The sequence below is a fragment of the Anopheles gambiae genome, chromosome 3 (genome assembly GCF_943734735.2).
Source record: "Anopheles gambiae chromosome 3, idAnoGambNW_F1_1, whole genome shotgun sequence".
NCBI lineage: Eukaryota > Metazoa > Arthropoda > Insecta > Diptera > Culicidae > Anopheles > Anopheles gambiae.
In genome coordinates this window covers 78,824,719-78,852,038 of record NC_064602.1, presented here as the reverse complement: position 1 = coordinate 78,852,038, position 27,320 = coordinate 78,824,719, and the positions used below count along the sequence as shown (strand labels likewise).

Sequence of the window (27,320 nt, the reverse complement as noted above, 5' to 3'; positions counted from 1 at the left end):
GTGCCGACGTATGCGGAAGACTCTGATGCTGCGGAGTCAGAGTCAAAGATTCAGACACCCGCGGAATGCGCGCCACCGTGTGGCGTGTGTGTTGACAGGGATTGTCCAGATAATGCTGTTGCACAAGTTTGCGGAATAATTCTGATTTATGGTGGTGCGGCCTTTTTCTTGCCAAACGATTAGTCTCGGACCACCTCTGCCGCCTGCCCAAATGCCACACGCGGGGCGCGTCTTTGAACGTTTAATCCGACGCCATGTGTCGCCATGTTGGGATTAATTCCCGCGGTTGCGCTAACTTCTGAGCGTCTCGAATGTCCGGCAGAAGTTAAAACGAATGCTATCGTTCACTCTCAACCTCCGGGTAGGAGATGTCGTTTATGAGGTTCTTTTTGAGATATGAGGTTTCAATTGCTACAAGAAGGGTTCAATGTATTATATAGAAATATAACGACGATTACCTTTCTCCTCCTATGAATGCATGTCCAGTGAATGTCGTGGGTCAAAGTGAAGGTGTACCTCATGATACACACTTACGGTAACATCGAACCCCGATCTGAGTCTCACACGAAGTCTTGATTAGAATTGATGATCGCTTCCAGAACTAACTGTACCTGGCCATAGCACACACATCGTTCGGCGGAATGCTGACGATCCTATTGCGTGGATGTGACTTCCTTTCCTTTCATTTCTGGTTGATATTTAACGTAGCCCTCAGCTCAACCCGATGTCTAATGGCTCCATCACCTAGCCATGGTACACCGGACCCCGTGTGTGTGTGGTTGGGCGAGTTTCTGTGTTTTTGGATTTGTGGAGGAAGTGCGTTGACGATCATCTCCACCGCCGAAGTCACGCAACACACACAGCAAAACAGAAAACATGATTGAGGAAGCGATGGTTATGAATGCAAGCACGCGGTCGCTTATGACTTCCTTCCTCGCAGGTCGTGAGCGCAACAATCTGGATGAAAAAACAAACACAATGACAATCAGAAGCGACCAATGTAGAGGGACTAATTGCTCCGGACTCGGGCAGTTTGTCAGCTTCATTTGTGTACGGAACTCATGTAACACACGTTGGATTGTGTGACACTCTCCGCCTAATTTTTACACCGACAAGTAGTTTCTCGTTTGTCGCGAAAGTTTGGAGAGCTAAAGATCTTGTACTGCAATCAAAATTCAACACGTTCGATCATCAATCATTTTGTTTGTTGGATGTTAGTAGCATTTAGAGTCATCTTCATGGCATATCTAGGCAACATTTGCAACGCGCAAAAAGGAAAGTGTTTTCCTCCAGCTTCTGTTTATCGAAACCCATTTATCTTACTTCGGAAGTCGGTTGTTTTATAGGCAATAGAGCACAGGTGGAAACTAATGTCTCCAAATTAAACCATCGTAGCTGGAGCCTCTCAAATGGATCCGTAAGTCTTCATTTGCCAAAAAAAAAAAATTGTACATGCAAAAAGCGTATACACTGCATCAGCAACTATGTTAGGGCGTAAGAAAGTGGAAAATTACCAGCAAAACTGCAAGCTGTTTCGGAAGTGATCGCACACATTCGCGCATGACATGACCGTGCAGAGTGTCGAACCTCTTGCCTGCTGCAGAAAGACGGCTGAGTCGTGTGAGGCAAGCAGTTTTACAAAAGAAAGTACCTCAAGCGATGCGAATCGAATACACGGGTATGATGTTGATAGCACCAACACCCTTAAGGTAAAAGTGGGCAATGCATGTTGCTACTGTAGGGGGACATTTAGCGTAAGAGTAGTAGTCGCCTGTAGACAGAGAAAGAAAGAAGGAGTAAAGAATTAATGTACATACAAGCCTTTCTCATACGTACATTTCAATGAACCGCAACCGCAACCCCGGTAGTAGAATCTCTTCCCATTTTAGTGGTGGTTTCGTGTCTATTGTGTGTCTGTATGTATGTATGTGTGTGTGTACTTGTGCTTGTTTCATCCTAATTACTAACTTCTAACCATTTAGGCGGTGGTGGTGGTGGTGGAGGTGGCGGAGGCGCCGGAAGTAATCCCGGATACGTCAACGACATCCAGTCGCATCTGCATCATCCAGCCTCGCAGCAGAAGCAGAACATCTTTGCCTCCTCGGGAGGTAGTGGTGGTGGTAGTAGAGATAGAAATGATCGTTCCAGCAGTGGTAGTGGCGGCGGTGGTGGGCATCATCATTCCTCGTCGCATCAGCAACAGCGGGAGCAGCAGCAGCAGCTACAGCAAAACCGCACGCGTCGCAGTACGCAACGTAAAGTAACGCACAACGAGAAGCGCTATCACTCAGGTTAGCAGAAGACTGGCCGTGCCAGTAGTGTAGTGCCCTGATCCGGCTCTAGTTCGTAGTGTTGTAGTGTGTTGTAACCGGTCAGCGGTAGGATGGCCGTCTGTTCCAATATACGCAATTAGTAGTGCGCTCCCAGCAACCCTTTTACGTAGCGCAAGACATCTCCCTCTCCCCAAAACGCTTAATTTACTCGTTTACGTACCGCGCCCTTTCGACACCTGGCCCTCTTACAGGTGTACAGAGATCGAGCTTTTACTGCTTAGTGTGTCATAATGTGCCTCATCCGATCACTCGCATAACGGAGCCGCACATCTCGCACATCCATCCCGTTAGTGTTCCTATTGGGATCTTCGGCGCACCCGTTCTTTTCCTAAATTTATGCCATAGATTCCCGTTCATTTAGGCTGCGCCCCTTTTTAGGCACCTCTTTCTCCCCCTGCTCCCGAACTAGGCACAGACACAGAAACACTAATCGAAAAGTTAGTGAGTGAGAAATGTGTTTCGGAATGATCCATTCCGCCATCTCTCCGCCGTGCTAACGAGTTTCTCAACGGACCCGGTTTTCGCTTCATATTTCCAGTGAGGGTTTAAGTTCCGTTTATGACTCCAGGGCGCCTGTTTACCCTTTTCCCGGCTTGTTGGGTACGGTATACGACGACGGAATTTTGCGTTGTTTGTGTGCTCTCGAATGTTTGTTTGCCTCGCTACGCCCTTTTTTCTGTAGTTAGCGAGATGAGATGAGCGAACCCACAAGACGACCCCTGGCGGTAATTGCTACCCATTAGGAACTTGAAGAGCAGAGATGATCCTCTCACCGCTAGCCCGCTTGGTTTGGGTTTAGGGCCTCAAGATATCCAGAGTTGGAGTATCCTTGAGAAAAGAGCTATCCCTTATTCTGGGAAGCAATCTTTTCTCGAAGGTGTATCCTACCGCGAATTCTTCAACTAGCAAAATCCCCCTTTAGAGCGTTCCCATAGCATCAAGATTTCGCTTAACTTTTTACACACTGTAGCACTGCCTTCCTGCTTTAACGCATAAATCATTAGCACTAATAGTGACCATGTATGGCGCGGCCCGAGTTATGTCTCCACATTCATTCCACTTACAGCCGCGTAGGTTTCATTGGCACATAACTTCGATTGATTGATGCGACTCATTTGCCTACCCCTCGTGCAGCGCAGGCAGATGGCGCTAGCAGTTTTAGAATAAATTTACATAACATGCTAATATTACTGTGGCTCCGGTTTTATTCTGTTTTTTATTATTTTTAATCGTGTAGTGCGCCGGTGACAGATGTTGTAGAGAGCATGGTTTTAGCTGAATATGTTAACAAGTTGTTGTTTTTTTAGTTAAACACAGTTTGTGTAGTTAATTGAAGCAATTTTGACAATATTTATTTATTACAGAACATGTATTATTTCCTTCATTTTGTAATTCTAACGTGTGTTTTGTTTCTTTTTTACATTTTCTTTTATGTCTTTCTCTTGGTTTATACAAACAACTTTGTATCATGCATGCCACTGTGTATGTGTGTGTGTTTGTGCGTGTGGTGTCCAAATACTGTCCACTGTGTGTGTGTTGTGTTTTGTCCATAAAAAAATATGCGCCAAACGCCATACTACCTCTACCGCACCGCATTGTGTGTCGTACACATCTTACACGCACCACTCACCATTCACTGCGACGACGACGACGACAACATCATCACGGCCCTCTATATATCTTGGCCACGCGATTGCACCCACCCATACTCATAACACACTGTGTTGTTTTTCTGCACAATCTGCTTCCTTCTGCCCGCTTCCGTTTGGGGGTCTTGTGGCTGTCGACGCACACACATTATTAGCAACGGGACGGCCCGATGTGCTGCAGCCGGAAGAGCTGCTCCAGCAGCGGCCACCAATCACGGCACCCGCGTCCGGCATTCCGGTGCACCAGCAGCAGCATCTGCTTCGCCAGCGACAACACGCGCTGCTCTCCACAACCACCTCATCCGGCTCCACCTCCTCCGGGGGTGGTGGTCGGGAGCTGCCGCTGCTGCTGGGCCCAGACAAGGAGCAGCAACGCAGCGCGACAACCGCTACCAGTGTGCCATCGTTGGGTGGCGCCCAACAGCCTCCACCCGGCCTGTACTCGACGGCACTGGTAGCGGCGGCCGCCGATGCACTGTTCAAAGCGATGCGCATCTCCCCGCAGCCGCCGGTGGAGCAGCCCGCTGTGATAATGCGCCCAAAGGTGTACACGGAACCGGTAGCAACGGTCCTTCAGCAGCAGCAGCAGCAGCAGCACGCCGAGCTGGATCGGACAAGTAATAATCCTGCCGCTGCCACCGCCGCCGGTGGTGGGGCGGCCGATGGCAAGAATAGTAGAAATAATAGAAGAATTGGACGGCACGAGAGTCGCTACACCAGTGGTAAATTATTGCACCCGAATTTCGTTTGATGTTTTTTGTTACCTTTTATGCACCCCACCGGTCCCACTTGTTTCCTTTCAAATTTTCTTTTTATTTGTGTGTGTTTGTGGTTTCCTATTCTCCTTTTTTTTCCTATACCGTACCGTACCATTTTTCTATTCTATTTTTCTACTCTTCTTACACTGTTCTACTAACCAAGTATCCCGTACACTAATTGAACATTATATTCGAGTGTAGCATTTTAGTAACACCCCTTGTTGTACCGTTGTAAGAAACAAGAGCGATGTCCCTTAATTTTCACAGGCCTGTGTTGAAGCTAGTTTCGACAGTGAAACGAAGCGCTGTGCGTTATACAGGGTTTACCGAAGCATTTTTCGATGTGAGCTTTCGTAAATTTGTAGTTTACGCAACAAATTTTGACAACTGATTTGCATTTGAACCTGATTTTGGATACCTTTGGCTTTGATGTTGTCCTATGTATTCTACATTAGTTTAAGCACTTTTCGGATATTATGTTTTCAAAAATGAACTAATAGTTAAACTTGATTGCTCTGTATCAGTGCTGTCAAATGCCACTGTTTCAGTCACCAACACTCATGACTGCTCAAATCAGCTCACGTACACAACTGAGATGATCAGAGGTAAAACTCAAACGGTTGGTGGACCAATCACATGGTGACATTTTGTGTAGCATCTAATTCATGGTCATTCACTTGGTCACGACATTTTTTTTTTTCGATGATAATCACAACATTCTTTTAATATACTTGTCATGTTGAAAATGAAAAAAAAAATATCTCATGACAAAATGACTGACCAAGCGTTGATTGCTAATATGTTACCAAGCATGTATTGGACACATCAACTGGTTGAGCATTATCTCTGATCATCGCAATTGAGTACGTGACGCTGACATGGATTTTGTTTCAGTCATAATGTTTTATGACATTGACAGTGACAATTTGCAGTACTGATTGGAACAGTACAGATATGAGGTTGGAGTCAACATTCATTTCTTGAACGTAGCTCACACCGCAAATGAACTCGGTAAACCCTGTACAGTGTAACGCAATTCGATTTTAGGCGATTATTCATACGACAGCACCACCATGGTCCATGTAAACGCGAGGTGCATATGCCGACAAGGTGTGATCTATAATTTTAATTTCTCGCTCGATAGGTAGCGCATACACAGCCACTCAATAATCTCCCTTTTAGGCCGTTGGCTTAAGCGGGTACTCCTTTTCATAGAAGCCCGAGAGCCACCCGTACACACCGTACCTGTGAAAGATGTCCGAGGGCTTTGCACAAGAGCCCGGTAACATCGTTAACGATGTGCTTTACGTTTGTAGCTCCTTAGTCTTTGCCACATGTTTTAGGTTGTTCGTTCGATCGATCGATTCGTGCGTGGTGTTACGTCGATTGGCGTGTGGTTGACTTCGGTCATAAAAAAACACAGTGCCCGTTTGCAACAACACGGATTGATTTGAATGGTTAGCCAAACATACGTCTTTCGCAAAAGTAGTCGACACGATATGGAAAATTCCCAGCCAAGAGAGTAGTAGTAGTAGTAGTAGCAGCACCACCAACACCTTTTGATGTACATCAAAATAGCGTGCCGAGTGAGTGTGTTCTCATTTGCTGCTGGGAGGATCTAATTCCCCCCGCTCAATCAATTATTCGTTAATGAGCTTACAGCAAAACGCTGGCGCACGGATAGAAACTGTTGGTGCGGGAGAAGAAGGTGCATGATGCCGTTTAGTGCATTTTTGTAAATGGTTTAATTCGATTTTGCATGTTACGTATCTTTTTTTTTTACTTTCTTCTTCTTCTTCTTTCGTTCAATGAGCCTCAGTAAGCGCATGTCTGGATGGTTAAGCTGAAAGCTGAAATTAGTGTAGTTTTTGCGCCATTGCTTTTCAGCAATATTAGTCGTTTAGCTGTTTCCCATTGAATCTCTTTCTCTGAGAAGTCGTTCAACTCGAACGTGATCGTGTCTGGGGGTGTGCACCAGGGGGTGCTTAAAGAGGCTCACTGCTATAGGTACAACGCGGAATGAACCGATCCATTGCCAAGGGGACAAACACCGATGATCGTATGTCAGCGTCAGACGAGTTGATTGATCCTTCGCCCCATCGTCTACGACCTCCTACTACTCCACTAACACACAGCATCACGTCGTCCAGAACCCATCCAAACCTGCCCCTTACCTTGGGTCCGTCGTGTGGTCACATTCGTGTCGTGGTTCGCTCCGGTTACGTGTCCCGTGGATTGATTGACAGGCTGGACCGATCAAGTTCACCAGAGCTCGCGGGATCCCTCGCGATCATGTCGCTCGGTATAATAGCTAGGAGGAACTTGCTGATGATCGAAGCCGATGGTGTAGCAAACACGATAAACGAACGCGATCAGTCGTGGGTGAAGTCACTTGCTCTCGCGGTGGGCGCGGTGAAGATTTAGGGTGATTTGCTATCTTAAGATTTTACGGATTTTACAAAACCTACGCAAAGTTAGTAGAAGCAAACCCTAGGGAACGGATAAATGGAAGTCGGTGCAAGACACAAACATGAAACAAGATCACATGGGTACCAGCAAGATCAACTGTTTTGTATGGTACACATTAAACAGGTTCCCGGGGCTAGTATCCCTAATAAGGGGGTTGTAAGCTATTTTTCGGAACAGCAAAGAGACCTTCGGCGAGTTTCAAGTTTAACAGGTGGTGCGCGGTTGACCAGAAGCACCATCGGGTTTCGAGTGATTCATTACCAAAGGGTATTTAAAATTAAGGCTATTGCATTTGCATAAGTCATCTCTCATACATCGATTGATCGAAAGTATCCTAAGAGGACATTACTCACGCTTGGTTGCCCGATTAAAACATCATAAAAAACGAGATTCCTACTAGCTGACACGAACGAAGATCTCCAGTGCCTACGCGCAAGCATTGGAATTTATTGGAATATTAAAATGAATGGAACCCGATAGAAGCTTTATGATCCTCATTTGTATCTTAGCTTCACATACCGCAGTAAGGTGGTAAGCGCAAAAATCGTTACGTATTCTATGCTCAGACAATTAAAGCCTAACGCACGCACCTACGCATATTCAACTTCTGGCAGATGCGCCCATTAAACAGTATCATCGCCAAAGGTGGTCTTCAACACGACTGCGTTAATAGTCTTGTTAGGTTTCAAATAACCGCCTTTGAGGCAATCATCGGCTGGTCAATCATCATCTCAGCTAGCAACGGTTGGATCGCTACCACCCCACGCAATGTGGTAGACTCCACAGTCAGCCAGTGGACACGAACTCGAACACGAATGACACGCGACGACGACACCACGGTGTTTGTAGATGGGTTAATGGACAACGGTTGCGACAGCGAACACCTTCTCCATCCTTCTATCTGGCGTCCAAACACGCAAACGATTCATAGAGAGGGCCCTAGCATTAAGATCTCTCTTTAATATTCTTGCAATATCTTTCCCCATTCCAATAACATTCCAATAATAACTCCTCGACCTCCTCGAAGCGATTTCAATGATCAAATGTTTCATTTCTACATCGTTTTTTTTTCGTTTTTTCGTTTGCTCTCTCTCTTTTCTCTCTTCCATTTGTCCCTCGATAATGCTGTGCGTGTGCGCAAATCCGTATCCTCATGTTATCATCATGTTCCATCCCACCCCATCAACATTATCATCATCATCACCAACATGCATCATCATGCGTGCGCTGTGCTTATCATCGGACCCCACACTCACCGAACACGACACCACAACACCACACGCGTACAACAGAGGTACGCCAGGAAGCGGTACAGCAAGCGCTAGCTGCACTAAAAAATCGCCCCAAACCTAGCTTGCCAATGCCATCCAAACGGAGCTCGGTGCTTAACCGCAGCCCCGAGCGCGATCATGACGATTCAGGTAAATGTTGTCCCACCAGGGGAAAAAAATCCCCGGGAAAAATACATACCCAAACATACCGAACAAATACGTCCCAGAGGCGCATGACTACGCTAATCACAAATCACTTGTTCGTTCGGACATTAACAGAGGACCTTTTGTGTGCCAAAACATGTGTGTGCGTGTCCACATTCATAAGCTTAATTGGCTCCATCCATTTGCACGAAAATTCACGCTTACATTACTGATGCAGCATAATAGTTTTATTTTTAATTTAAAATTTCTTGTCCTACACAACGTCCGATAAGATTCGACCCCTTTAATTAGAATTTACAACACAATGATCCATCTGCGAGCATCCTATTAGCTTCTTATCGGTCGATTTTTTTTGTTTCTTGTAAAAACAGTATTTCCGTTTACGCCTAAATGTAGACTATTCGAATTAGAAGTTAAATAATTAAAGATCGTTAAATCCGTTCGGCTAAATCACAAAGCCAAACACAACCTAACTTCGTTCAACTTGTACTAATTGTGCTTTTGTGTCCGGTACCGCTATCCGCAGACTCCAGTACGGAAGACGAATCCATACCGGAGGAAGGTATGCTGGGAGGAAGAATATCGACGCCGGACCGGGACAACTACAATCTGCCCCGTGATCACATACTCACGCGGGAACCGATGAAGCTGCCCTCGGCCCGGGACCACCATCACCATCATCATTCGCAGCCCCAGCCACTGCCCCAGCCGCCGCAGCAGAAGCAATCGTCTCAGCATGGTGGTGGCGCGCAACCACCAACCCACCGACCGCCGCAAACGATCCCAACGCAACCGATCAGCGTGCAGCAGCAGCAGCAGCACGCAACACTGTCGGACACATCGAGCGCCGGTTCGCCGCCGGCCGTGCACCGCTCAAACCACCACCACCAGTACCATCAGAGCAAACCGTCGAGCTACGACATTACCGAGCTGAACGATTTCCAGCTCAGCAGCGGCCAGCAGCAGCGCACGACACCGTACGCCGCGCCCGACATTACGCAGTTCAGTGCGAACACGCGGCGCGGCGCCGACCGGGTGACGCGCTACGTCAACCTGGCGAACCAGGAGCCGGGCGACACGAGCACGGCCGGCCGGTGGAAGGTGTCGGCCAAGATACAGCAGCTGCTGAACACGCTCAAGCGGCCGAAGCGGCGCCCGCTGCCCGAGTTCTACGAGGACAACGACATCGAGCTGGAGATAGCGGCCAACCCGAAGGATCCGAACGCGCCGAAACCGGAGGGCAGCGTGATGACGCCGGTGCACGGCGAGCAGCTGATCGTGCCGTCCGGGTTGCCGCGCACGCTCGAGGCCGCCCTGCAGCGGTACGGTACGAGCTCGTTCAAGGCGCCGATGGCGACCGTGCTCGACCCGAACGGCAAGATGACGACCACGCTCACGTACGGCAAGCTGCTGTCGCGGGCGCAAAAGATTGCGTACGCTCTCTCGACCAAGGTGTTCAGCAAGGGGCCGGAGCAGGTAGCGCTCAAGCCGGGCGACCGAGTCGCGCTCGTCTACCCCAACAGTGACCCACTGAAGTAAGTGTATTGGGAATGGTAACGATTCTCGAGAGAGCGATATGTTTTAATGGGGCGTTTTTCCGTGTTTTGTTTTCCAGCTTCCTGACCGCCTGGTACGGTTGCATGTTCCGTGGGCTTGTGCCGCTCCCGATCGAGCTGCCGCTGTCGAGTTCGGATTCGCCACCGCAGCAGGTTGGCTTTCTGCTCAGCTCGTGCGGCGTGCACGTGGCGCTCACGTCGGAAGCGTGCCTGAAGGGGCTGCCGAAATCATCCACCGGCGAGGTGGCCAAGCTGAAGGGCTGGCCCCGGCTGCACTGGTTCGTGACGGAGCACCTGCCGAAGGTGCCGAAAGACTTCAACACCAACAACAATCGCATCAGCGAAGACTCGAGCGCGTACATCGAGTACACGACGGACAAGGAGGGTAGCGTTATGGGCGTTACCGTAACGCGCCAGGCCATGATTAACCACTGCCGGGCGCTCACGATGGCCTGCCACTACACGGAGGGTGAAACGATCGTGTGTGTGCTGGATTTCAAGCGCGAGGTTGGCCTCTGGCACAGCATTCTCACGTCCGTGCTGAACGGGATGCACGTGCTGTTCATCCCGTACGCGCTGATGAAGCTGCGCCCGTCCTCGTGGATGCAGCTGATCACCAAGTACCGGGCGTCCTGCTGTCTGGTGAAGAGTCGCGATCTGCACTGGGGTCTGCTGGCGACGAAGGACCACAAGGAGATTTCGCTGTCCTCGCTGCGCATGCTGCTGGTGGCGGACGGTGCCAACCCGTGGTCCCTGTCCAGCTGCGACCAGTTTCTGAGCGTGTTCCAGTCGAAGGGGCTGCGGCCCGATGCGATCTGTCCGTGCGCCAGCAGCTCGGAAGTGTTTACCGTGTCGCTGCGACGGCCGGGCCGATCGGCCGCTGGGGGGTACAATCAGTCGGCCACGGGACGGGGCGTTCTGTCGATGTCCGCCTTGTCGCACGGTGTGGTACGGGTCGATAGTGAAGATTCGCTCACATCGCTTACGCTGCAGGACTGTGGTCAGGTTATGCCGAGTGGTATGTGTTTTAGTTTTTGCATTATTAGGATCTGATGCGATCATAAAAGTTTAATTGTTTGATTTTCTTATCATTTTTCAGCTACAATGGTTGTGGTCAGCGCCGATGGCCCACCAGTGCTGTGCAAAACTGATCAAGTTGGTGAAATTTGCGTCACGTCTGGTTCGAGCGGTACGGCCTACTATGGTTTGGAAGGAATGACAAATTCTTCCTTCAAGGTACGCTTACTTTGCACTTAACATCCTGGAATGCCGCGCCTAAATGACACTGTTTTTTACACGCCAGGTTCAGCCACTGCTGGAAGCGCCCACCACCAAGGACGGCGAAACGATCCCGGGCAAACCGATCGGCGACGAGGTGTACGTGCGCAGCGGTTTGCTCGGCTTTCTCGGGCCGGGCGGGCTCGTGTTTGTCTGTGGCTCGCGCGACGGCCTGATGACGGTGACGGGGCGCAAGCACAACTCGGACGACATCATCGCGACGGTGCTGGCCGTCGAGCCGATGCGCTTCATCTACCGCGGCCGGATCGCGGTGTTCAGCATCAAGGTGCTGCGCGACGAGCGCGTGTGCGTGATTGCGGAGCAGCGGCCCGACTGCTCGGAGGAAGAATCGTTCCAGTGGATGTCGCGGGTGCTGCAGGCGGTCGATTCGATCCACCAGGTCGGCATCTACTGTCTGGCACTGGTGCCGCCGAACCATCTGCCCAAGACGCCGCTCGGCGGCATCCATCTGACCGAGGCGCGGCGCCGCTTCCTCGAGGGTTCGCTGCACCCGGCGAATGTGCTCATGTGCCCGCACACGTGCGTCACCAATCTTCCAAAACCACGCGAAATTCACCACGGTACGTATACCGAACAGCCCCCCCAGACAGCACTTCCCTCGTCGGCCCTCGGAATCGAAACATTGTGGAATGTTACATTGCGGGTTTTTCGTAGTCGTCGTCACTCCCTTCTTCTTGTCAGCACCATTCAATTTTAAATATCGCATCTTGTGTGTATTTGTATGCGTGTATATGTGTGTGTATGTGTGTGGCATCGATATTAGTGATGGGTAATCCGAAGCGTTTTCGTGGATCTACTCCGACTCTGGTGCTCAAAATATGAATCCGATTCCGAATCATAACCGGATTCGACTCCGGATCAGTTCGGATCAGTTCGGATCAATTCGGATACTTCTGGATCAGTTCGGAACAGTCCAGATTCGACTCCGGATCAGTCAGGATTCGACTCCGGTTCAGTCAGGATTCGACTCCGGATCAGTCTGGATTCGACTTCGGATCTGTTCGGATCAATTCGGATCAATTCGGATCAAATCGGATCAATGCGGATCAATTCGGATCAATTCGGATCAATTCGGATGAATCTGGATCAGTCCGGAGCCGTCCTGATCAGTCCGGATCATAATCGAATTTGACTCCGGATCAGTCCGGATCAGTTCGGATCAGTTCGGATCAATTCTGATACTTCTGGATCAGTTCGGAACAGTCTGGATTCGACTCCGGATCAGTCAGGATTCGACTCCTTATCAGTCCGGGTCTGTTCGGATTAGTCCAGATCAGTCCGGATCATAACCGGATTCGACTCTGGATCAATTCGGATCAATCTGGATCAGTTCGGATCAGTTCGGATTAGTCTGGATTAGTTCGGATTAGTCTGGATCAGTCTGGATAATAACCGGATTCGACTCTGGATCAGTCCGGATCAGTTCAGATCAATCTGGATCAATCCGGATCAGTCTGGATGAGTCCGAACGAGTCCGGTAGAGTTCGGTAGAGTCCAGTAGAGTCCGAACGAGTCCGAGCGAGTTTGTTGAGCGATAGAGTCGATACGACTCCGGAAAAAATGGTACTTACCCATCACTAATCGATATACCCCAATCGAGCTGAATCGATTATAGTAACTGTTCTTTCATAGAGCTAGCTCCTCGTCTTCACCATCAAAACGAGCTTGTATGTTTGACGTGTATGTGTGTGTCTGTGTGCTTGAAACGATAACTGGACAACACCATTACACACTCTCCCGCCCGTCATGCTTTTACTGTATTACCTCCAGCAATATGCAAACAACATCCAAGACACGTTTCTAGAGCACAAAGCACTTCATAATCTACCAGCCGCTGCATCACAATTAATTTAAACGTATAACAATTGCATGACGGGGAACATATTTTAATATTAACGCGAGCGATACCGTACTGCGGAGACTAATTCCTCAAAAAAAATAATAATATTCAAGTATGTTTCAATGGGTAAAGGGTATTATTTTTACTTTACAACATTTTAGCTATTTCATTGCACCAACACACTAATAACAAAACCAAATCACAATTAATTCGGTGGCGGAACCACAACATCGCTAGAGACGTGTGCATGATCATTTAGACTGTCGCTAGAATCTGTAGAAAACTCTCGCGTGTGCGTGTACGTGTATGTTAGTTTCATTACCGAAAGGAGTGGCAGTCTGAAGTCACTCTTTTCCCTTTCCCTTCAAATCATATGTGTGTCCACACACGTGTCACGTATCACTTCGCAAAGATCACATTTTCGGTGGCTCCTCCAGCATATTTGAATAAGAAATTAAACCAACCGAACCAATTGTCCACCTTTCATCATCATCAACACCTGCATCAATCTCCGTTTTTGGCCGTTTTTTCTTAATTTCAAATTACCGAAACCCTTCTTGTTTTCAACCAACCTCCAACCTCACACTCCCTTGTTGCGAATGCTTTTCTCTCCAGCCCCGTTCCCCCCCTAGTCCCCTCTTTTCCGGAAACAAATTGGCGTGTGTAATGGTTTTTTTTCTTTCTCACAACAATCCGCGTTGATTGTGTATGTGATGGTGTGCCATTGATTTCGTATAGTTTTTCATTTTCTCAAAATTAATATCATTTTCTCTTTCTCTCTTCTCTCTCTCTCTATATTAATTTTCTTTTCCAAAATGCTGCTCTCTCCTCACCAAACCAATAAAAAAAACAAAAACAAAAAACTAATTCATTCCAACAATCGCGCCTAAAACCGCCTAACAATTGCGATGCAATCATCAAATAATATTACTCTACTAATATCCCCCACAACAACAACAACAACAACATCAAATTGTGGTATGGGGTTGGCAAATGCTGTGCAAAACTACTACTAAAAAATTGTTGCACGTGGTTTCGTGGTGTTTCGGTTTTTTAAACGGCTGACCTCTGAATGGAACTAATAATAACAACCGCTCTGGTTTGGGGTTTTTTTTCGCGTATCGACTGCATTGTGTCGAATGCACTTGATGGCATCCGGTGTGTATGGTGTGTGTGTGATACACAATAATTCTAACTCTTCACCGATCATCATCATCAACAACATCATCACCTTACTGTCGTACACATCACAAAACAAAACGCTTTTCACACTTCTCACATGTACATATTACATTTATTCACATACACATTATATACTGTTTTGTGTATAATTTAAAACTACTACACTGTTGTTGGACGTTTGTTTTGTTTTTTTTTTTTTTCAATGCGGAATATATTATGTATTTTGCTCACCACACATAATTTACAACTTCACTATTTATGGTGTCGCTGCTACAAAACACACGATCATAATCGTTTTGTTATTTCAAACAAATTGCGCACACAAACACAAACCATTCCGCATTTTGTTTGTTTTGCCTACACACTGAACACACTTGCGTCGCTCTGCTGTCTCTGTATGTGTCTTGTGGACATTTTTTTTTGCGTCGCGTGCGACTACGCTTTTGCGCGCTTGACACGCGCCGACTTGATGATGGACTCGTTTTGATCTCACCAACAAAAAAAAACGAACGATCACATTATGTGCAAACTACGAAAACCCACCCACCGAAAAAAAACAAACAATCACCCCCCCCCCCCGTCCTCCCCTCCCCTATTTGCATACACTAAAATCAGGCTCTATCCAACAACTTCAAATTTCCGGAACGTCATCCTCATCGTCCGCCACGAACCTTGGCGGTGTGGCTGGACTCGGCACCGGCACTGGTACGGGCACCACCGGTACAGATGCCTCCGTTGGCCCTGCTTCGGTAATGGTCGGCAATCTGGTGCAGGGCAATCGGCTTGCCTCTGCCCAGGGCCGCGATATCGGTTTGGCCGACGATAACGAACGCAAGGTAGGTGTGACGATCGTCTCACGATCTCGCTCTCGCATAATTTCTGCAAATTGTGTTTTGCCCATTGTCCTTACTCCTTCTTTTTCACTCTCTCTCTCTCTCTCTGTAACGTGTAAACAGCATCAGCTAATTACGGGCGTGCTGCGATGGCGCGCAAACTCATCGCCCGATCACGTCCTGTACACGCTGCTCAACGCGAAGGGTGCGGTCGCGAAAACGCTCACCTGCTCCGAGCTGCACAAGCGGGCGGAAAAGATAGCCGCCCTGCTGCAGGAGCGGGGCAAGGTGAATCCGGGCGATCACGTCGCGCTCATCTTCCCGCCCGGGCTCGATCTGATCTGCGCGTTCTACGGGTGTTTGTATTTGGGCGCCGTGCCAGTCACCATACGGCCGCCGCACCCGCAGAATCTCATCACCACGTTGCCGACCGTGCGGATGATCGTGGACGTGTCCAAGAGCGGCATCATCCTGTCGATCCAGAGCATCATCAAGCTGCTGAAATCGCGCGAGGCGGCCACCTCGATCGATCCGAAGAGCTGGCCGACCATCCTGGACATCGAGGACAACCCGAAACGGAAGCTGGCCGGTAAGGAATGATAGCTGAGAGCTGACGGGGAAGGTGTGGAGCATTTGGTGTAATTATTTGTATTTCATTTTTGCAGCCATTGCCAACAGTACGCTGGATTCGACGGCCTATCTTGACTTCAGTGTGTCCACCTGTGGTCGGCTGAGTGGCGTTATCATCACGCATCGGTAAGTTTGTCGTGCGGAAAGCTTCACTCATTTCGAAATACCTTGCCAATGCCAATTGTTCCACACATTTGAGGGAACAGCCAACGGATTTCATTTGTTTGAGATGGATAAAGTCACAATCAGTGCTGCAAAATGTCATGAGCATCACGAGATATTTGCCCACGAAACCAATGAACATATCCGTGGAAGCTTGATGCTCATTGCTGATACACAATGAAAGTGCGTCATGACATGCCGAATGCGACGTGCGAGTGATGCTCTGACTCGCAAGCTAAGCTTAATGCCGTCACAATCATAATCATGACTTTTTCTGGCTGGGTCAAAACAAGTGTCAAACAGTGCTGCCAAATGCCACTGTTTCAGTGAGCAACACTCATGACTGAAACGAAGTTCAAATCAGCTCACGTACACCACTGAGATGATCAGAGGTGAGACTCAAACAATTTGCGGATCAATCACATGCTTAGTGTCCTTTTTGTTTGGCACCCAATTCTTGATCACTCACTTAGTAACGACATTTGCTGTCGGTGATATTCACAACATTCTTGGAATATAGTTGGCGTGTGGTCCCCAGCAGCAAAATGAGCATGCTTTCTCACTCTGTCTGCTTTGATTGTCTGGTGTCGGGTCAAATAGAGCGAGAAAACATGCTCATTATGTTTCGCGGAACCACTCGCAAGCACCGCATATCTTCCATGTGTATCGTGATGATCACCGACAGAAAATGTCACGACCAAGTGACTGGTCAAGAGTTGGTTGCACTAAATGCCACCCAGCATGTGATGATCGCAACAACTGTTTGAGTCTCATCTCTGATCATCACAGTATAGTTTGTAACGCTGACATTATTTTGTTTCAGCCAGAAGTTGTCATGACTATGTCAGTGACATTTTGCAAAACTGATCACAGTCATGAGAAAAAAAAGTCGTGACATAGTGACTGATCAAGCGTTGGTCGCAAAAGTGTCACGAAGCATGCATTGGTCTCACCAATCGTTTTGAGTATCACCTCTGATTATCAATATTGAGTACGTGACACTGACACGGATTTTGTTTGAATAAAATGTTTTTATGACATTGACAGTGACATTTTGCAGCACTGGTTACAATATTCTTGTTATATGTTGCAAAAAATTTAAAAATTCATTAAAAAATGATCTTTTTTATGTGGTTGTATCCTTTGGATCCTTTGGAGCTTCTTGTCACTTATGGACGTGAGTTATTAACAACTGGGTTTTGCCTGGGAGCTCTGATTGTTGTCTAATAGATACAAGATGTTGCAGATGCTGAAATAGACGTATACGACGTCCACAAACTGCCTCACGGCGTCCGCTTTAGACGTAGCGGGTTGCCGTTCTTTGATCGCGTTGCTTCGAAGTTGCTTTACTTTTTGGCCACCACGGTTAGAGTTCGACTGATGGAGATGTCAAATTGTGTCTACTTACTCATGGGATACGATTATTGGAAGTGCAATTAACGTTTTGTTAGTGCGGGTTAAGATAAATCCATGAAAAATTTATAACTTTTGTCCATTTTTTAATGCAAACGTTAGCATACATCATTATTGTTTACAAAATACAGTCTGAACTCACTGGTTGAACTTCGATTCCCTGCCAACTATTGAATATGTGCTCTTTAGTAGGCATGTTGCTCCTTTTAGTGAAATATGCAACAGAAATGCTCAATAATTAAGGAAAAATGCTAGCTGTTTCTTCAATGTTTTAGAAATATTTAGAAAAAACAACAATTTATCCGCAGTGTGCAATAATTAGCAAATTACCCAACAATAATGATTTGAAAATGTCCAACTTTTCACCCCCCCACAGATCCCTGTCGAGTCTCTGTGCCAGCCTGAAGCTTGCCTGCGAGCTGTACCCTAGTCGCCATGTAGCACTCTGTCTTGATCCGTACTGTGGCCTTGGCTTCTCCATGTGGACGCTGATCAGCGTGTACAGTGGTCACCACTCGATACTGATCGCACCGTACGAGGTAAGTAAATCGATGCTTCCACTATTTCACCATTTTCTTAACAACATCTTCTAAATACTCCCCAGGTGGAAGCCAATCCTAGTCTCTGGCTGAGCACGCTGTCCCAGTACCGGGTGCGCGATACCTTCTGCTCGTACGGCGTGATCGAGCTGTGCACGAAAGCACTGAGCAACTCGATCCAGGCGCTGAAGCAGCGCAACATCAACCTTGGCTGCGTGCGGACGTGCGTGGTCGTGGCGGAGGAGCGACCGCGCGTCCAGCTGACGCAGCAGTTCTGCAAGCTGTTCCAGGCGCTCGGGCTGAACACGCGCTGCGTCTCGACCTCGTTCGGGTGCCGGGTCAATCCGGCCATCTGCGTGCAGGGTGCCAGCTCGGCCGAGAGTGCGCAGGTGTACGTGGATCTGCGGGCGCTGCGCAACAACCGGGTGGCGCTGGTCGAGCGCGGTGCACCGAACTCGCTCTGCCTGGTCGAGTCGGGCAAGCTGCTGCCGGGCGTGAAGGTGATCATCGCCAACCCGGACTCGAAGGGCCAGTGTGGCGATTCGCATCTCGGGGAGATTTGGGTAGGTTCGCTTGTTTGTTTCTGTGTCGTCACATTGCTAATTGCGTCACAATTCATTTTGCTCACAGGTCCAATCGCCGCACAACTCGAACGGCTACTTTACGATCTACGGCGACGAAACGGACTACAACGACCATTTCAACGCCAAGCTGGTGACGGGCTGCTCGACCAACGATACGTGGGCCCGCACCGGCTACCTCGGGTTCCTGCGGCGCACCGAGTGCTCCCAGGCCGGCTCGATACTGGACGAAACCACACCGAGCATAGCTAGTCGCGATTCGGATACCGAATCAATCCATTCACAGGTGAGAGACGGACGCTCCCATTGAGCAATCCCTGTTAAAGATCGCTTCTCAAAATCATCGCCTGTACGCTCATCTTCTCACAACAGGGTCACAACACGCTCAACTCAACGACAAGCTCGAACGCGGGCGGCAATACAGTGGCCACGGCTGGTGGGGTGGCGGGCAACGAGCAGGAGCTGCACGATGCCGTCTACGTGGTCGGTGCGCTCGACGAGGTGATTACGCTGCGCGGCATGAACTACCATCCGATCGACATTGAGAATTCGGTGCTGCGCTGCCACAAGAAGATTGCCGAGTGTGCCGTCTTCACCTGGACCAACCTGCTGGTCGTGGTGGTCGAGCTGGATGGCAACGAGTCGGAGGCGCTCGATCTGGTACCGCTCGTGACGAACACCGTGCTCGAGGAGCATCAGCTGATTGTGGGTGTCGTCGTTGTCGTCGATCCCGGTACGTGTCTATGCAATGGATTAGTGGGGGGGGGAGCTCGGAATCGGACCTACTCGATTCTGATTCCGTGTTCGGAATCAATTCCGGAACCGATTCCGATGATGGGATCAATTCCAATTCCAGAGTCGAATCCGGAATCGAATTCGGAGTCGAATCCGGAGTCGAATCCAAAAATGAATCTGGAGTCGATTCCAGAGTCGATTCCGGAGTCGATTCCAGAGTCGATTCCGGAGTCGATTCCGGAGTCGATTCAGGAGCCGATTCCGGAGCCGATTCCGGAACCAATTCCGTAGCCGAGTCTAGAGTTGATTCCAGAGCAGATTCCGGAGACGGAGTTGGCTCCAAAACTGGAATAGATTCCGGAAACTGTCTCGACCTACTATCCTGAATCGTTTCCAGAAAACTGCGGAACTAGTTGGAATCGATTCCGACGAAAATTTCATTTTTCCCATCACAACAATGGATGCCTTCTTTGTTGTTGTACCGAAAAAAAAGAGTATAATTGAATGAATTTGCTCTCTAACTTTGCCCTTTTTTTTGTTGCAGGCGTTGTACCGATCAACAGCCGTGGTGAAAAGCAGCGGATGCATTTGCGCGATGGTTTCCTCGCCGATCAGCTCGACCCGATCTACGTTGCGTACAACATGTAAGCGCTGCGCTGGGCCGTGAAGAGCCGCCGCGGGACGTTGTTGCAGATGGAAAAGGGAAGCAAAACATGTGTGGTTGTGTGGTGTGTCAGCGCAATGAATGCAGAATGCATAACGCAAAAGAAAAAAAAAACCAAACTGCCTCGGACGACGGGCTACCACCACCACCACCAACCAAGTGCGAGTGAAGCCGTGCGGGAATGTATACAATACAGTGTGTCGTGTTCAGGGACAATTTCTTTGCGGTACGATCTATATATATACATACATATATATATTGAGCGCTTTTGCTAGGCGATGATAGGTGGCGTGGTGCCGCCAATAAATTATAAAACACGTAACTGCAACAGAAGCACAATAGCAAGAGAAGCACAGCAAAAAACGTCACATTTGCTCACAATTAATATACAAGTCGATTTAGCGCAGTGAGCAGTGAGAAAGATGAAAAACGGAGCGCTTAGAGAGTAGTAGTAGCCTGCCTGCGCAGATGAAGAAATAGTAAACTTGTTTAGTAATCAAATGATTCAAGGACGCGCGCGCGCCTATAATCGATAAAAGCGCCGCACCGTTTGCAGTTGATTGAAATGAAGCAAGCTAGAGACACGCACCTTCCTCTCCCCAACCCTATTCAATCGATTACTGCCAACAGGGGGAGGGAACACGAGCTCGATGGTAGAGTAGTGTGCGCGAGGCGCATCGTAGTAGCATGCAAGCAGCAAACGAAATGTACAGTTTTGCAAATGCAACAATGCACGCAGGAGCGAGCGTAGTGTAGTAGGCACTGGGCGACTCACATACTACAGCAGGCAGCACTGTTATTTTTCATCTCCCCCTTTTCCCAGTTTTGCCAACACCGCTCCGCTCCTTCTTCTTCACAGCCATTCACAGTCTTGTAGTGATGTGTAGTTAATTTTCTTCTAGTACGAAATATCTACCGTAATGTTGTTTGTGATTATGAAATGAGAAACAAGAGAGGGAAAGAGAGAGAGAAAGAGAGAGAGAGAGAGAGCGAGAGAAAGTACATCGTGCGATAGGTTTTACGTCTGTCCTGTCCCTGTGTAAGGTGAAATGTAGCAGTAATCGTGTTGGAATAATTATTATCAATCGGATGAAAATGTAATCAGCAATCGGAAACGCATAGTAAGGTTTTGACGCTTTCGTGTCCATTCTTCTGTACATACCACCATTTATAAGCATTAATGACAAAACAAGAGAGGGCTGCAAAAGGCGGCATATACCCATCAACATAAACCATCCTTCTTCTACTTCGCATAAAAACACACACGCACACATTAAAGAAAAAGGAGACAATGAGGAGGCACATTGAGTAGGCGACGACGGTGGTAAACGTTTGTTGGCAGCGAAGTTAGTTCGAGCCTCTACATACACTACTACATAGTACTACAACCCTTCTTAACACTCTCACTTTTTTTCTCTCTCTCTCTCTCTAAGTCATTTGGTTGTTATGCGCCATGGCAGACTCTCGATGATGTGAACGACTCTATATAAATGCGAGCATATAAACATTTAAATATATTATTGTACGTCCCAATAGAGACCCCCCCCCCCCCCCAACTCTCGTCCCTCTTAGAGTGTGTGTGTATACTTATTAGTGCGGCAGCCGCAGCGAAGGATTAAAACAAAACAAAAAGATAGCAGGTAGGAAGAGTTCTATTGGGTTCTCAGTAATAGTAATAGCCACAGCGCGCCGCCCTGATGATGTAAGCGTGTGCCAGCAGCGCGCGCTTTCTTTCGACTGTATTCAACCCTTCCCTCCAGAACAGCCCCCACCCCCCCACCCTCCTCCCCCAAGAAAAACTGTGTAGATTTAGAGCGCGTTTCTTCTTCGGTAGGTTTACAATTACTGCTACTACCTATTACTACTACTACGACTACTATTACTACTATTACTATTACTACTACTACTTCCGTTTTTTGTGATTATTAAGGTATAGTGAAAAATGAAGAAAGGAAACAGGAAGGAATAGAATTATCTGTGTATAAGGTGAATTTAAGTAAGCGAAAGAAAAACAGACAAACAAGTCAGTTTAAAGAAAAATACACGAAACAAATCTCTCCTTTTCTCTCTGTAATCTTGCTGCTTTTGTGTGTATTATTTTTTGACTCTCTCCAAAGAAAGCGTTTTGGAGTGGAATTTCGTATAGCTGCTTCTTCTTCTTCTTTTGGAATTCTAGTGGAATATTTTCTTCAGAAGTTTTCGTCCAATTGATGACCCATAGTTCGCCGTTGGAAATAGTCTTACAGGATTCTTATAGGCTTGCCTTCATTAGTAGATGACTCTTAGTGTTATTGTTTTGAATCCTTCATTGTTGTTTTGCTTGGTAAATTTCTAAGCTTCGCCTCATTATTTTACAAATGTGTTGTAAACATGACGTAAAATACTAATTTTTATAGTTTCAGAATCCTTTTTAGACAATATCGTGTTGGAAATTATTCTTAGAAAGGATTTTCTAAGTTGGTTTTTCGCATTAGTACATCTTTTTTAGAACATCTTGCTTTCTGCATCAAGTGCTAAGTACTCAAAAAAAGAAAAAAGTAAATTTATTTTTTCAAAAATATGATATATTCAGTTAGTAAACACTCTGGAGACACTCACAGACGTACACAACAACAAATTGACGACGATCGTTGGAATAGCGGTAAAAAGAAAAACCGCAGGACCTGTTCAGCATTAGAAAGGAAAATAAAATTGTTGCACGAAAGAAAAACCACATTTTATGTTATATTTCTATTTAAGAACACTTATCAAATAAATGTATGTGTTTAACACTTTTTGAGATGAGATTTACAACGTTTGCCATACCGGTACTGCTCTGCTCGCAGGAGGAAAGGATTCACAGGAACCGAAGACGATTTCAACAAACCGCGCCGCCGCGTAGAGTCAACGAAATCAATCTATGAAAAGTAACAGGAGAGCAGCAATCAGAAGAGGATACCTTTTACCAGTTTGGCTTGGGCTTCAATACCAGCTTAAATGGGTTTTGTATATACATGGTTGATGTATTTGATACTGTAGCTCCACCCCCTTTTTTCTAATATCCTTCCAATCAGTTATCTGTGTATCGCTTTCCTGTTATCACACTCGGAATGTTCGATAGAGGCTGAGTGTGTGTGTGAGCCTTGATGGAGGGGAAATGCTCTCTCGATCTCTCTCTATCTTGCTCTCGTTGCTAGTCGATGCTGGAGTGATCAAAACGGGTGACCTAGAATTTTGACTTTCGGGAACCAGGAGCGCATCCAAATGGAGGAGGATGATGATCTCTCGTGAGCAGTTGCGTTAGTATACGATCTTCCCACATTCATGTCCGTGCAGAGGGGAAGTTGATCGACGGTAGTGTATGTGATGTGATTGCGGGCTGGTAAAGGATGCAAGTATACCGCTCTCTCTCTCTCTTCCATTCCTTTTGGGGCCACCGGTATGTAGAGAATTCATTCTCGATCGTCCTGAAATTAGAACATTTGATAACAAGAGAGCATCCGACGATGGAGGTGATCTCTAGTGATCAGCTGTGTTAGTATACGATATCACACGCGTACAGGGTTTCTCATGGGTTTTTTTGAAAATGTTCTTCAATTAACATGTTTTATTAACTGTTTTCATTTTTGTTTCAAATAATTTTCTTTTTTAACTAAAAATGAGAGTTACTCTAATAACTGTTGGATACATTTTCAAATATTGTCTAAATATGCGTCTATGCTCTATAACCAATGATGAAATGCGTTTTTAGTTATTATGATATTAAGGGTCGGGATGCCAAATGGCTTCACTTTCGGGATGTTTTCTTCTATTAATTATTATTATTTTTCGAATTTAGACAATTTTGTGCCTCGCCGGGATTGCTGTCATCGCTATTGGAGTAATTCTTGGAGCCTAGGGCCTCCTCCAAATAAAATCCTTAGTCTCTAGGGTGCTGGCTGACTAACTCTTCTTACTTCATGTTAGCAGTAGTTTTCGAGCTCATGGTCATGATATTGGCGATCTATTCCAATGAGTCCACCGCCATATCCACTAGATCCACAACCTTCAACATCCTCAGCATGAGGTCATATGCCTACCAGTACGTCTGGTCCCGTCTGGTTGACCCGTTAGAGCATTTAACTACAGAGTGTCCAGGAGATGAACGTATCTCGGCAGCAAAGCTCCAACATGGGGAGTTCAGAGCCATGTTTAGGTCCAGGTCCTGCTTGAAGTGCTTAAAATGGCAATTCTTCGTACAAGACAGCAGTACAATTTCACCTCATGAAACAATGACATCACTCCCCTTCCTCTTTCATGGTGTGCCGGCGTCGCTTATGAACATGCAAGTATCGTTCCCGCTTGAAAGCTTTACCGCACACGTCGCATTCGTGCGGACGTCCATCGGTGTGCAGTTGCGCATGTTCCATCAGATGGTGTCTGAGATGATGGCAAAAAGAAGAAGGAAAACATGATTATTTTTCATCCTCGGAATGCTCCCATTTACCCCCCCGAAAATTCACTTACTTTAGCAGAAACGCCTGCCCGCAAACATCACACCGAAACGAACGCTCCCGGTGGGCCAAGCTTTGGTGTTGCTTCCACTGGGACGAGGTGTAAAACTGCCGGTCGCAGAATTCACACGCAAACCCCGGCACACCCCCATGCTTGGCCAGGTGATACCTGAGCGAGGACCGATCGCAGAAACTGTCCCCACAGTGCTCACACCGATAGTTGCGTACGTTCCGGTGTATCTTCAGATGCTTCCGCAAGCTGGCCGACAGCGCAAAGCGTTTGTCGCACTGCTCGCAGGCGAAGTGTTTCGTTGCGCTGCTGTGCACCGGCATGTGCTTGCTGATCTGCGACACCAGCTTGCCGCACACGGGACAAGCTTTCTTTGGGCGGCGGGTGGGTTTTGATGCAGGGTGTGTTTTTGTTGCTGCAATTTCGGCTTCCAGTGCGGTACTTTCCACCTCTTGTGCGGGAACATCTTCAATTGCATTCGGGGACGTTTCTAGCTGGTCATTAGCATCGTCCTCGAGCATCGGCTGAGACCCGGGATTACAATCATCCTCTACTTCATCAAGGTAAGCTATGACGCTTTGCAGCTTGTTGTAGACTTCCAGAGCAGTTGCCTCAAATTTGGAAAAATCGGCCATCCTTTGATGGCACCGGGCACAAACACAGTTGGGCAGTCCATCGTTCTCATCAACCTAAGGGAACAAAGGGAAATCGTTAAACTATACGCTAGGGATCGATCAAAGCTCCAGCTGCGAACCAAACCTTGGGCAGGAGCACATCAACAGCATCGATCAGGATTTCGTTTATGGTTGAGTTAATGAACAAAGGCACAATATCTTCTAGGGAAAGACAGAAGCGACACAAATTTTCAAAATTTAATCGCAAATCCACACAGTCGTTGTTCATAGTTCGGCGCAAAACTGTTTTTTTTCTCGCTTTGAATTGTCTTGTAAACAAATGAACGTCAAATCAAAACATCAACTGACAGTTCGCAAGCACATTCCCAAAGGACAAAACATGGCGGGAGAAAGAGAGAGAAGTAAGAGATTGAAATGGGCGGTTAACTATGTCGTTTTGTCCTATAAATTGTAAGTCGAGCAAAACAAACAAAACTATGCAAAATATAACTGAATTTTTAAACATGTTTTATACACAGGTACCACAAATTTACTGAACGACCACTAAACGGATACTAAACGACTCAAGCTCGCAACCTAAAGGGAATCTAAAAAGACTTCGTTTAGCAGACGGTGAACGACTGATGCATTTTTAAAACAGCCAAAAAGGTTGGTGACGCGCCATCTGTTGGTGAGATAGCGACACAGTGGAGCTTCCCTCGCTTTGAGAGTTTTCTCCTTCCCTCTGTACTGTTGTATGGGCAGAAGTAAGTGGGAATTGAATAATGATCATTGGCGTTGATACCCGTGTATCTGACCACACGATCATTTGGCGCGGCGCCACGGAGACAAAATGTTGAATTTTTGTCAACTTTGTCAAAATTGCTCGTCAGCTGCAAAAATGAGCTTTTCTCGTGACTGCATCAAAAATCTACACAAGAACGACAAAAAGCTAAAATATCTGAATACCCAAGTAGCCTTAAGAAACTCTATTTGATTATTAACAGTTTTTTTAAGGTCTTAAAAATCAAATAGAGTTTCTTAAGAGAATATGACATTAGACAGCGTTACAGCATAACTACGTATTCCGTTACCCTCGTTTTTTTTTATTCGGGTCAATATAACACACAGTGTTTTTCAAATTTTATCTACACCATTTCCAATTTATTCAATATCCGAAAAATCATTTTCTTATTTATAAAATAATGCGTATTTATTTTCACATCAAAATATTTGTTTTGCTTAACTGTACGAAAACTATGTGTTTTCTTTTATTCCTCTACTTGAATCTGCGGTAATAATAAAAAAAATAAAAATTAAAAAAAATCATAGTTTTTAAGTAATACATGTGAAGAGTTTGATAAAGGGTATGCAATATTTGCAAATGAGAAAAATCTTCATAAAAATATTTATTTTCTTGGGCAAAATAATATGCTCTTGATGACGATCATTTTTGAGACATACTGTACATGGTCACGTACATGGCGCCTCCATTTCTTATGTCAAAAAGTTCGTCAAGCTTCCTGTGTGTAGCTTGTGTGTAGATGGCAACAAAACCAAGGGTCTGCGACAATATCTATCAGCTATTGTTTAATTTGTGTATCATCGTGCTTTTACAACAGGTCAGTGTATCGATATTACCATTCTCTTCACATGAGCTACATAAGCTTTATATTTCGCAGCATTTTCGATTCCGATAGCGTTTGGACATCATGTTTTCCGTACACGGCAGCAGCTGACCTCCACGATGAAGATTGACGGAATCCGCGTAATGAAAGAAAATTGTGTGATGCGATTACCTAGTGAAATTGTGTTTTTATTCAATAAACGAATAAGTGTTTTATTTATTAATTTATTTCACGAAAATATAAGCACATTAAGCTTAACGAAGACCTTGCATGTCCCTAACGAAAGAGAAAGAAAAATATGGTCATCTCTGTCGATTTTTTCGTTGATTTTGATCTTTTTCGTTAAAAATACCGGTTAAATTTTAAGATTTAACGAAACATTGACGAAGAAAGGAAAGCGTTACGCAGTGTTTTAAGCCCTGTAATTACTGCTGTATGGAAAGCTAAAAGTAATACTTTTAGGCATACTTTTAACGGTTTCTTAACAGGATTGTGCTACTTGGGACCTTACGCGAAA

At 46.6% G+C, this 27,320-nt stretch overlaps 2 protein-coding genes across 17 annotated transcripts in view; one reads left to right on the top strand and one right to left on the bottom strand.

Moving 5' to 3' along the window:
* Nucleotides 1-22,153, top strand: part of LOC1270605 (disco-interacting protein 2) — a 199,555-nt gene extending 177,402 nt beyond the window's left edge. For 2 of the 15 annotated variants that reach the window (XM_061653298.1, XM_061653290.1), the window contains exons 3-17: nucleotides 1,983-2,291; nucleotides 4,138-4,704; nucleotides 8,502-8,630; nucleotides 9,172-10,180; nucleotides 10,261-11,219; nucleotides 11,301-11,437; nucleotides 11,505-12,060; nucleotides 15,138-15,358; nucleotides 15,479-15,944; nucleotides 16,021-16,111; nucleotides 17,937-18,099; nucleotides 18,165-18,662; nucleotides 18,730-18,966; nucleotides 19,053-19,413; nucleotides 19,960-22,153. In XM_061653298.1, the coding sequence (XP_061509282.1) occupies nucleotides 1,983-2,291; nucleotides 4,138-4,704; nucleotides 8,502-8,630; nucleotides 9,172-10,180; nucleotides 10,261-11,219; nucleotides 11,301-11,437; nucleotides 11,505-12,060; nucleotides 15,138-15,358; nucleotides 15,479-15,944; nucleotides 16,021-16,111; nucleotides 17,937-18,099; nucleotides 18,165-18,662; nucleotides 18,730-18,966; nucleotides 19,053-19,413; nucleotides 19,960-20,063 (5,807 nt within the window). In that variant the 3' untranslated portion in view covers nucleotides 20,064-22,153. The remainder of the gene's footprint in view (nucleotides 1-1,982; nucleotides 2,292-4,137; nucleotides 4,705-8,501; nucleotides 8,631-9,171; nucleotides 10,181-10,260; nucleotides 11,220-11,300; nucleotides 11,438-11,504; nucleotides 12,061-15,137; nucleotides 15,359-15,478; nucleotides 15,945-16,020; nucleotides 16,112-17,936; nucleotides 18,100-18,164; nucleotides 18,663-18,729; nucleotides 18,967-19,052; nucleotides 19,414-19,959) is intronic. The other 13 variants (XM_061653300.1, XM_061653293.1, XM_061653302.1 and 10 more) reach the window with 10 other exon arrangements.
* A 641-nt stretch (nucleotides 22,154-22,794) lies between these two features.
* On the bottom strand, nucleotides 22,795-25,524 carry LOC4577561 (zinc finger protein 571). 2 transcript variants are annotated; one of them, XR_009765771.1, is made up of 4 exons: nucleotides 25,321-25,524; nucleotides 24,565-25,250; nucleotides 23,073-24,477; nucleotides 22,795-22,976 (listed from the first exon to the last, which is right to left on the bottom strand). XR_009765771.1 is itself a non-coding variant. In XM_001237210.3 (3 exons), the coding sequence occupies exons 1-3, from the start codon at nucleotides 25,462-25,464 to the stop codon at nucleotides 24,336-24,338; spliced, it is 972 nt and encodes a 323-aa protein (XP_001237211.3). In that variant the 5' UTR covers nucleotides 25,465-25,524; the 3' UTR covers nucleotides 22,795-24,335. The 2 variants fall into 2 exon arrangements, 1 of the variants encoding a protein (XP_001237211.3); XM_001237210.3 differs by having other exon boundaries at nucleotides 22,795-24,477.
* Nucleotides 25,525-27,320: the final 1,796 nt, after the last annotated feature.

Excerpts from the sequence above, each read along its gene's own strand:
- LOC4577561 (XM_001237210.3), bottom strand. The coding sequence starts at position 25,464 with ATGAACAACGACTGTGTGGATTTGCGATTAAATTTTGAAAATTTGTGT. Across the intron at positions 25,251-25,320 it reads TTGATGTGCTCCTGCCCAAG|GTTGATGAGAACGATGGACT; the intron begins GTTTGGTTCGCA and ends TTGTTCCCTTAG. Across the intron at positions 24,478-24,564 it reads GGGCAGGCGTTTCTGCTAAA|ACACCATCTGATGGAACATG; the intron begins GTAAGTGAATTT and ends CCATCATCTCAG.